At 53.7% G+C, this 10,682-nt stretch overlaps 1 protein-coding gene across 2 annotated transcripts; it reads left to right on the top strand.

Annotated features, from left to right (window-relative positions):
* The first annotated feature begins 4,893 nt into the window (after positions 1-4,893).
* Positions 4,894-9,099, top strand: Gpr3 (G protein-coupled receptor 3). Of its 2 annotated transcripts, none has more exons than XM_021263150.2 (2): positions 4,894-4,999; positions 6,042-9,099. In XM_021263150.2, exon 2 carries the CDS (start codon positions 6,047-6,049, stop codon positions 7,037-7,039), a length of 993 nt encoding a protein of 330 aa, XP_021118809.1. In that variant the 5' UTR covers positions 4,894-4,999; positions 6,042-6,046; the 3' UTR covers positions 7,040-9,099. The 2 variants fall into 2 exon arrangements, with proteins under 2 accessions (XP_021118809.1, XP_021118810.1); XM_021263151.2 differs by lacking the exon at positions 4,894-4,999 and adding an exon at positions 5,056-5,483.
* The last annotated feature ends 1,583 nt before the right edge of the window (positions 9,100-10,682 follow it).

The following is a 10,682-nucleotide window of genomic DNA, read 5'->3' as shown; positions in this document are numbered from 1 at the left end:
TCTGCAGTCTGGGCGGGGCTCGAACAAAAGGGGCGGGGTCCAGGACTAGTTGAGCTGGCTCATTGAGTGCCCCCACCTACAATTTCTGAAAACCGCTAAGTAGCGACTGTTTCTATCCCTGCTCTACAGGTGAGGAAACCGAGGCTCAGAAAAGGTGAGTGCCCAGACCGAGGCCACAGTGGCAAATCTGGATTTGAAGTAAAGTCACTTTCTTGTCCTTAGGGCTTGGCCAGGACTTGCAGAGTCTCTCCCAGCCATGCCCAGCTTTGGTGTTCACTGCTTTTTCAGGCCCCGAACCCTTCTGTCCCTCAGCCCACCACATCCTCTGGCCAATCATGCGTCACTGGTGCCCTTACTAGGTCAAGTGGGCTTTCCGAATCCTTCCCCATGGCCACCTCTTCTGCCTGGTCCCTCCTTCCCTTTGTTCTCTTTCCTTCTCAGCCGCTTCTCAGGTTCCTTAGGGGGAACCTCTTTCTTCTCTTCTCCCTCCTCCTCCTCCTTCCCCTCCGATGGTGGCCCAGTTTAGGCCTGAGCCCTAGGCCACACTCTTCCTGAAGACATCTTGGGAATCTCTCAACCATCGGTTCCCCACTTAAAAACCAACAAGGGGCTGGGGATTTAGCTCAGCGGTTTTGCAGCCTGCTGCACAAGCTCAAGGACCCGAGTTTGATCCCCGGTACTCCCGCCCAAAAAAACCCCAAGGGACGGGACCCGTAGCACATACCTGTATTCCCAGCACTGAGGGAAGCTGAGGCAGGAGGATCGCAATTTCTGAGTCCTACCTGGAAAACTTACTGAGACCCTGTCTTAAAATAAAAGACTCTAAGTAGGTGGTAGAGCACTGTTGGGTTCACAAGTTAAAAAAATCTCTAACCTCCATCCCCAGTCTACTTCTGGCTTCCCAGCTATCACACCTGTAATTAATAACATAACTAATCATTGGCCACTTATTACTAAGTGAATATACATTCTACTAAGACCTTTTACTTGGCAGCTTCTAGTCCAGTGTCCACAACTACCCTTTGGGCATGATTTGTGTCATTCCCAATTTGCAGGCTGCTCAGTTCTGTCTTCTGCTGTTCCTCCTATAGGTCCCTGCTTCCTGGGCACCTGCACTCAAGTGTCTTCAGACCCCTGCAACTGTCTGGTCCCTTTTCGCCATCCAGGGAGGCCCCATTATCTGCCCTGTCACCCAGGATGGCAACCATAGTACCTTCACCTCACACACACGCCATCTCAGCCCCCAGATTAAAATCCTGCAGAGCCTCCTGGGTCCTTTTCCTCTCCCAGGCACATGGCCTCTCACTACCAGCCCCTCCCCAAGCCAGCCCTCACAGTGCAGGGCTCTCCTGAAACTGTGCATGTAACCATGTCTCTTCCAGTTACCAACTTTCCAACAATGGCTTGGCCTCCACTACCTTTTGATTCCTGGCTCTAGAAGTCTTGTTAGCCTTTCTTGGGCTCTCCCCATCATCTTCCTTCTGCAGCACCTCCTCCTTGCCTTCACCCTAGCTCCTCTCTCTGAGGGGCTGCCTCCACCCCTGACTCCATTTGCCTGGTCAAGTGATCCTTCAAGTCACCACTAAGAATGAGCTTGGAAAAATAAGTCAGATCACATCAGTCACCTGTTTAAGCCCTTCAGCACCTTCTATCTCACAGCTTTCTCCAGCCCACAGGGATCTCTTGCTCAGACCTTTCTGGGCTCAACCTTCTCCCCTGTGCAATATTGGGCTCCTTTGCTCATTTAGCCTCCTCTCTGCTCCTCAGGGGCTGTGCCCTCTCCATGAAACTCTTCTGTTCTCTTAAGTGAACCCCTGGTTATTCTACATCACAGCATCTGCTTTTCTCTTTGAATCATATATCAAATGTATAACTAATGACCCATTTGTTTTCTGGGCTGTAAGCTCCAAGCAGGTGTATTTCCTTCCCTAGAGAACTCCTTGCACATGGTACAGGCCAAGCAAATGTTTATTAATAGCCATACTTCACAATGTTGTGACAATTTGTGTACCTGTTTGTCTGGGTCAGTAGGCTTTGAGACCCTCAAGGGCTCCCTACTTGAGATCATATTAAGCATCTCTGTGTAGATTGTCCATCTCTTCCCCCATTAAAGTTGAAGTTCCTTGAAGACAGCAGGGATTTTTGTTCACTGCTGTGTCCTCTATGCCAGGCAAATAGTAGATGCTCAATTAATATGTGCCGAGGCCCTGGGATTTAGCTCAGTGATTCTGCCACCCGCCTAGCAAGCACAAGGTATTGAATTCCATCCCTGGTACAAAAAAAAAAAAAAAAGAATATGTGCTGAATGTTGGAAATACAGAAATATGGCCAGATCATCCGTCTGTCCTGAGCACCTACCAAAAACCAAGGCCAGGGGACTGTCTGAATACTGGTTGAATGAATGAGTCTGTGCTAAGAACGCATGCCATGACAATGCCCAAGATGCCCTGGGTTCTGGACAAGTGTGGAGTTTATCTGTGTCTCACATACAGATGCACACAGACCCACATTCGCATCCCTCTCCCTGTAGAACTTCCTGTGGAGTTCAGACTGGTGAAAACAGAAGAGGTAAGCAAAGAAGTCTCACCCGGAGGTAAGGGCTCACAGCCATCTGGTGGCCACCTGGCAAACTGCAGGTATTGTCAGCCCTAAAGAACTTCACCCTCTGCCCCTTCCGGGTAAAGGGCACATCTAGGCTAGAGTGGAAGCGCCCCTGGACTTGGTTAAAGATAGACCTACCTGGCTTCAGATCCCAGCTCTGCCATTTACTGTGTGATTCGGAATAAGTCCCTTGGCTTTTTGAGGCTTCACCTATGAAAATGTCCCTTGATTTTGCAGAATTGTTAAAGGCACTGGGCTGTAGTCTGTCATGGGCAGTTTTGGTGCATGAGAGATCATACATGAAAATCCATGGTCTCATTCAGTCTCTTGGATCTCTGGATTCTCTCTTTCTCTCTGTCTCTCTCTGTCTCTCTCTCTCTTTCTCTCCCTCTCCCTCCCTTTTTTTTGTGTGTGTGTTTTTTTGGTACTGGGGATCGAACTCAGGTCCTTGCACTTGCACAGCAGGCAGCGAAACCACTGAGCTAAATCTCCAGCCCTCCTTCCCTTTCTTTAATGACAGGGTCTTGCCATGTAGCTCAGGCTGGCCTTGAACTCACTATTTAGCCCAGACTGGGCTTGGACTTGTGCAATCTTTCTGCCTCAGCCTCCCAAGTGCTGGGATTACAAGCGTGTGCCATCACGCCCGACTTCATTCCTATTTTATAGATGAGAAAACAGACACAGAGAGCCTGAAAAACTCCCCAAAGTCACCCAGATAGGGAATGGAGAAGTTGGGATTTGAATCCAGTCTGCTCCTGACATCCCAATCTGAAATGCATCAAACTCCTCAGTCCCAGTCTTCCCCTCTTCCCATGTTCCCTACCTGTTGGCCTCACTTCCACCCCACATCTGAACCCTTAACCTCCCAGTGTACCCTGACTGTGGGGCTGTAGTGGTGCTGGGATGGGACAAGGAGTCACAGGTTTTCACAAACCCTAACTCAGTCCCTTGTCCACCCTCCCACAGACCTAGATGATTCCAGCCAGTATAAAAGCTGGAGACAGGGGCCGGGGATTTAGCTCAGTGGTTCTGGCGCCTGCCTCGAAAGCGCAAGGTCCCGTTTGATCCCCAGTACCAAAAAAAAAAAAAAAGCTGGAGCCACAGGGAGGAGGGGCAGCCACCCCTAACCCCAGGTCACATCTGGTGAAATCTGCTGGGGTAGCTCCTGGTTTTAAGGGCAGGCAGGGTTAGGGCAGGGGCTCTTTCTCCCCACCCCACCCCACCAGGGAGCCTAAGATTCGAGGCTGAGGGAGGGGGGAGCCTGCCCTGAGGACTGAACTGCCAGGTTTTCCGCTTCCAAGTTCTTCCCGGCTCCCCAGCTCCTGCTGCTTTGGGGAAGTGGCCCGCACCCTAACCCGCTGGCCTTCCAGATCCTTGAATAAATAATTCAGGTCTGAGATCTTGCCAGGCCCTCTCCCTAGCTGTGCGGGTGCCATTGGACCGACTCGAGTGACGTCACCCAGCTCATCTGCCCCAGCGTCACAGGACCTGTCCTGGCAGCAGATCACCTGCCTGGTCACTGTCTATTGGGCCCTCTGCATGTTCCCTCACCCTGGGGTCACTCACCAGTCACTAGTACCTTCATTCCAGGACCCTACAATCCTCATCATTAACTCTTGTCACCTCAGGACCTCAGCACTTGGCAGGGTCTTGGTGACCTGAAGTCCCTTCATCCTTGCCGCTTTCTGCCACCCTGGGATCCCTGAGCTCCCTCACTCTGCAGAGTCGCCCTGACACTGCCATGGTTGCCTTGGGAGTCCTACCGTCCTCTACTGTCATGTCCCACGCCTGCCATCCCCCAAGATCCTGTCACCCGTGCTCACTCGTCACTGCCACCCACCTCCCTGCTCCTGTCCCCGTCACCTCAGAGCCCATCCTCGGCAACCCCGTCAGCCTCACCTGAGACACCCATTCAGCCCCATCATTCAGTCTCCTGGATTCCTGCCACCCGAGGGTCCCATCACTCCACACAGCCTGTTCCAATCCCCCTGCCTCTCCCCCAACTACATTCCCTGTAGGCTCCCTGAGACTTCTCCAAGGCTTTCCCACCAGCACCCCGGAAAGCCCCAGCCCTCAGAGGGTGCCGCATCAAGGGCATCGCGGGCCGAGTTGGGAGGGGGCGGAGCTGTGGCCACGGACGCTTTTTATGAATGGGGGAGCCGGCCGTGCGAGGCCTCATTACCATGCCTCTCAAGGCTCGCTGCGCCCCAGCCCGCCGCGCGGATTGGCCAAACGGGCGGCAGACGTCACCAGACCGGTGGCCGGGGGCGGGGCGGGGCGGGGTGACTCACGCCGCTTCTCCCGAGGCCGCGGGGGCTTCTCGGGGTCCGCGCACACCTTGCGCTGCCAGGACCCGAGTGGAGCTTCCCCGCGGCCCAGCCGCTCCCGATCCTGAGCGGTGAGTAGTGGACCTTGCCACGGGCACCTGGTATCTGTGAGGGCACGCTGGGGAACTGGGCGGGTGGGAAACTCCTTGCGGCTGGGCAGGGTCGGAGGTCTAGGCTGGGATTCTGGGTTAGCAGATTCTGGGTTAGCAGGCGTGGCCTTAAGTGTTTGGGTGCTGGAGCGGTGAGTTGGGTCACCCGGCAAAGGATGAGCATTTCTGTAGGGATCCGAGGCCCTGGAAGGAAGGACTGTCATCTGACGTTGAGCGGGCAGGAGGCGTCCGGGGCAGGGACCCAAGCGTTCGAGAAGCAGGGGGTGTCTGATTTAGGGATTCTGATATCCAGGCAAGAGGCGGAGTCAGGCCATAGATCCAGGTGTCCCAGCAAAAGGAGGAGTCTGACTCAGAGATCCAGGCTTCCAGCAGGAGGTGTCTGTTATAGAGACCCAGGGAGTTGGACAAAAAGAAGGGTCCACTGGGGACAGAAGTCTGGGTGAAGGTGAGTGGGCGGCTGAGTTCCCAGGCAATATCCCAGGAATGTTGGTTGGGGGCTGACAAGGGCTTCACGTGCTTTCCCTGGGGGCGGAGCCTGGAGCTGGCAGTGCTGAGAATCGTGAGGGGTCGGGGAGCCTCAGAAACTCAGTCATCCTCTCTGGTGGGAGGGAGTAGAGTTGCTCCCAGTCTCTAGATGTTTCCCTTCCCCGCTCTTGAGCCTTTCTGGGCATCCCCTGGATCCTGTGGTCCCCAGTTCATTTAGGGTAGCTCTTCATCTGGTTCTCCTTCGATCCCACACTCGGGGGAAAAAAGGCCTGTGGGACCCAGAGGAGTGGGAGGGAGTGTGAAGAGATCTAGGGCAAGGATCCCCAGGGAATAAGGTCCCTCTTGAGAGGCCTGGAGGCATTGGAGAGGACCAAGGTACCTCGAAAAGAGCATAGGGCATGATTATTGGGGTAGGAGGGCATTGGGGTACCAGGTATCTGGGGGCACCTCGCCCACTCCAGACCCCTCCTGTCAGCACCCAGCCCTGCCAGCATCTCACAGGGCCTTTCTCCTGCAGGTACCATGATGTGGGGTGCAGGCAGCCCCCTGGCCTGGCTCTCGTCTGGCCCAGGCAACATGAATTTGAGCAGCATAGGTCCAGCAGAGGGGCCCACAGGCTCAGCTGCATCACTGCCCTTGCCCAGGGCCTGGGATGTGGTGCTGTGCATCTCAGGGACCCTGGTATCCTGCGAGAATGCACTGGTGGTAGCCATCATCGTCGGTACTCCTGCCTTCCGTGCTCCCATGTTCCTGCTGGTGGGCAGCTTGGCTGTGGCAGACCTGCTGGCAGGCCTGGGCCTGGTCCTGCACTTTGCTGCTGTCTTCTGCATTGGCTGGGTGGAGATGAGCCTGGTGCTGGTTGGCATGCTGGTGATGGCCTTTACCGCCAGCATCGGCAGCCTGCTGGCCATCACTGTCGACCGCTACCTTTCCCTATACAACGCCCTCACCTACTACTCGGAGACAACAGTGACTCGGACCTATGTGATGCTGGCCCTAGTGTGGGGAGGTGCCCTGGGCCTGGGGCTGCTGCCTGTGCTGGCCTGGAACTGCCTGGATGGCCTGACCATGTGTGGTGTGATATATCCACTCTCCAAGAACCATCTGGTGGTCCTGGCCATTGCCTTCTTCATGGTGTTTGGCATCATGCTGCAGCTCTATGCCCAGATCTGCCGCATTGTCTGCCGCCATGCCCAGCAGATTGCTCTTCAACGGCACCTGCTACCTGCCTCCCACTACGTGGCCACCCGCAAGGGCATTGCCACACTGGCCGTGGTGCTTGGCGCCTTTGCCGCCTGCTGGTTGCCCTTCACCATCTATTGCCTGCTGGGTGATGCCGAGTCACCACGCCTCTACACCTATCTCACCTTGCTCCCCGCCACCTACAACTCCATGATCAACCCCATCATCTATGCCTTCCGCAACCAGGATGTGCAGAAGGTGCTGTGGGCCATTTGCTGCTGCTGTTCCTCTTCCAAGATCCCTTTCCGATCTCGCTCCCCCAGTGATGTCTAGTTACCTCCTGGTGACTCTGCAACCCTATCACTACAGAATTCCAGAATGTTAGACCCTCCAGGTCTTTGTTCTAAGCCCACAGCTCCACACCCCCAAGACCCAGCTGGTTCTGGAGTTCTAGGACGTTGGGTGTTCTGTTCAAGATCCCTGCAGGGGCCCAGCTGGCTCCATGGTTCTAGAATGTTCCAGCTGGTCAGGGTTCCACTTAGAAATGTCCCGCAGCCCAGCTGGTTCGCAATTCCAGAATGCTGGGAGTTTTACAGTGCCATTCCAAATCCTTGACCTTTCCCCTCCCTCAGACTTGACCTTGGCCATGTCACTTTATTTTTGAATTTCTAAGCTCAAGAGTCAGAGTAGTCACTTAGTTGCCTAAATAGAAGAAGGATTTATCTATATATATGTGCACATACAAAGAAAATATATTTATTATTTATTTATTATAAATTTATTTATGGGTGGTAAGGGGAAAAAAGAGACCCACACCTTGAAATCTAGGCCATACCAGGGTATCCCTACTCCCCACACCCCCATTTCTGACCTCAGTTCCTGGAGGGGGGAAATGGAGAAAGAGAAATCACGTATTTTGTTATTATTTTTGCTTATTTTTTAATCGAAGAGATCACAGAAACCAGAGCCTTCTCCCCAGCCCCGCCCTGCTCGGGTTTGCAAGGGGAACACACCAGCCTCTGGTTTTTTATTTTTTTAAGAAGCCATCACCTGAGCAACCGAGAATTCCTCTGCGCTGGGGCCGGCTGTCCTCTGGTGGCCATTTGGGGGAGCTGCATCCTGGCCAGGCAACCGGGACTAGGAAGCGAAACCCCCCAACTCCCCTCCAGCTTGGTGTCCAGCGCCACAGCCATGGCCTGGGGAACCAGGCCTCACCTTGAGGTGCCCTAGAGGAGGCGGGGCAAGAGCCAACACCCCACCCCTCTGCCAGCCGGGGTATGACCCCCAGTGCATTCCCTGTTCCTGTCCCCCAATCCAACTCAATAAAAAATGATTTTGTGATAAATGTTCTTGTGTGTGTGTGTGTGTGTGTGTGTGTGTGTGTGTGTGCGCGCGCGCGCTATAGAATGGGCCTGATGGGGAAAAGCCTGGAATGAAAAGGTCAGGCCAGACTAGGGGAAGCTGAGGGGGGGATCTGTAGAGCTGGGGACCCAGGGTAGAGTGTGGCTGGCCCTCCCGCCCCAGGATGTCAGTGTCACTCTCGTCAGACCTGGGCATCACCTGACATAGATCTCACTTCGCCCTGGGGACAGGAACCAGGGTGCTGGGCTCTTCTACCCAATTGGCCAGTTTGGGGCTCTGGCATGAAGATTATGACATGCTAACAGCATGTCAGTTTCCTTCATAATGATAACTAACCCCTTCCTTCTAACAGTGAGTGCATACTATGGGCTGGGCACAGGGCTAAGGGAACTGTACATGCCACCTCCCTATGCTAGTAGGCATCCCCTGACGTATATAGTATCATCTCCACTTACAGATGAGGAAACTGAGGCTGAAAAAGGATCCGTGATTGACACAAGATCATATAGCCAGGAAATGAGTCAGGATTGAAACCAGGAGCATCTGTATCCAGAATCTGTGTTCTCTCTCCTGGGCAATGACCTTTTATTTTCTTTCCTAAGCCCAGGGCTAAAGACATTCTACCCCTGATTTCTATCCTGGGGCCAGAGGCCCACACTTGAGAAGTGGTTGCACCAGGCCTCGTCACTGTGGAAAAGCTTATTTCCCACACAGAGGTGAGTGGCTATAACAGTGTCTATTTGGGGACCTGAGTTTTGGTTTCTGGGAGGGCAGGAGGAGCCCAGGCTTGTGTTTACCAGGCAAGGACAGGGCAGGTGTGGGGTGTGGCTCAAGAGGAATCTCTGATTAGCCCAGTCCCCAGCCTTCCAAGCTTTACAGTTGGGCCTAACCAGAGGGGTCCTTACAGTGCTTCTAGCCCATTCTGTCATCATACAGACAGGGAGACTGAGGCCCAAAGAGGAGCAATTATTTGCTCAAGCTCACTTACCCGTGTCAGGGGAGGACAGAGGTCTTTTGGGCAGGGAGTTGCCAACAAGCCTAGTGGTGAAGTGGGGAGGACCCCCCAGGTAAGGCTGAGCTTTACCCTTCCTCCCCACCTTCCTTCAGAAGAGACCCTCTGCTCCATAAGCTCTTCCTTCAGGACAGATTTTGAGCCAAACACTTCACACATCATCACCAAGGGTTGGACAGACAGGTGCTACCGCCTTCCCTACTTTTTTTTTTTGGTACCGGGGATTGAACTCTGGTCCTTGTGCTTGCGCAGCAGGCGGCAAAACCACTGAGCTAAATCCCCGGCCCAACTTCCCTACTTTTTGAAGGAAGAAGCTGAGGCTCTGAGAATAATGGGCCTTCATCTATTTACTGATGTCCTTGTGGACAACTTAATGTGTAGCAGGAGGAAATAGCAAATAAATAGAAAGGTTTTTCAAAAAGTATAATGCTGATGGTACGTCCTCAGAGAAAAATAAAGTAGGGAAGAATAAAGAATATATGAGTAATTTTTAAATGAAGATACTCAAAAGAAAGGCCTCCCTGCAAGGTGACATTTATCTACCCAAAGTCATACCTTCAGGAGTTGAGCTGGGACTTGAACCCATTGTCATCTGACTCCAAATCTGTGTCTTTCCTGAGTGAGGGAGTGGGTTTTAGCAATGGCTCAGAAACATCAGGCTGGGAAACAAGCAGGAAGCCCTGTGACAGGCTGGGGAAAAGCTGGGGTTCTCCAGGTTATACCCAGGCTTTTGGAGGAGTAACACAGGGAAGGGTCCCCCGCTGCCTTCCTCATGCTCCCAAGCAGTTCCCACCAGGGTCCAGAAGTGTGTGTGGGGTCAGGTGCCCATCCTAGCTGGGAGCCACTGGATCCATTGTTCCTTAAGCCAGCTCATAGCATCAGGGGCCAAGCAGGGATCTTCTGCTCCCCACCCTGTGTCTGAAGGGTCTGCACTGGGCCCTCATGGTGAGGAGCTCCATCTGTCTGGGTGTGGTTGTGTGGTCCATCTGAGGCATTTAGGGGAGCCTTGTGTGGAGTGGGCTGCAGACAGTTCAGTCATTCTTATACCCTGCTGCATGCTTTCTCCAGGAAGTGCCCCTGGCTGAGCCCTGCTGTGGCTGTGAAGATGTGATTCATCCATGCGCCTTCCTATAGCTCCCTTGAGTGATCACGTGTACAGGAGTCTTGCCTGCCTCCTCTGTATGGGACCCCTGAAGAGACAGCTGTGTCCCTTCTCCAACTGAGGGTCCCTGAGAGAAGGGACACCACTGTTCCCACAGACTGAAGGCTCCTGAAAGCAGATCACTTTGTCTCTGCTCAGAACAAGGGGCTCCTGAATACAAGGTCACATCTCCCCACCCCAGACTGGGACCCCTGAGACCTGGGTTGTGCCTCCTGGCTAAGACAGAGGGCCTCTGGGAGCAGGGTCATGTCTTTTATCTCAGACTGACAAGAGGGCCCCTGTGGGCAAGACTGTGTTGTTCCCGAATTCCGAGTCTCACTGTCTCCTTCAGCCTCAGACTCCTTTGGTGCTCAGCCCAGGGCTGCGCTGCATGTCATGCACATGCATGTGTGTGTGAGGCTGTGTGTGTTTGTGTGTGTGTCTGGGGAGGGGTAGCCAAG

This window comes from Heterocephalus glaber, unplaced genomic scaffold, assembly GCF_053883595.1.
Source record: "Heterocephalus glaber isolate CG9 unplaced genomic scaffold, H.glaber_assembly_v1.0 deba00001452, whole genome shotgun sequence".
NCBI lineage: Eukaryota > Metazoa > Chordata > Mammalia > Rodentia > Bathyergidae > Heterocephalus > Heterocephalus glaber.
Note: the sequence above shows the minus strand (reverse complement) of the source record. Positions and strands in the feature narration are given on the sequence as shown.

Excerpts from the sequence above, each read along its gene's own strand:
- Gpr3 (XM_021263150.2), top strand. The coding sequence starts at position 6,047 with ATGATGTGGGGTGCAGGCAGCCCCCTGGCCTGGCTCTCGTCTGGCCCA.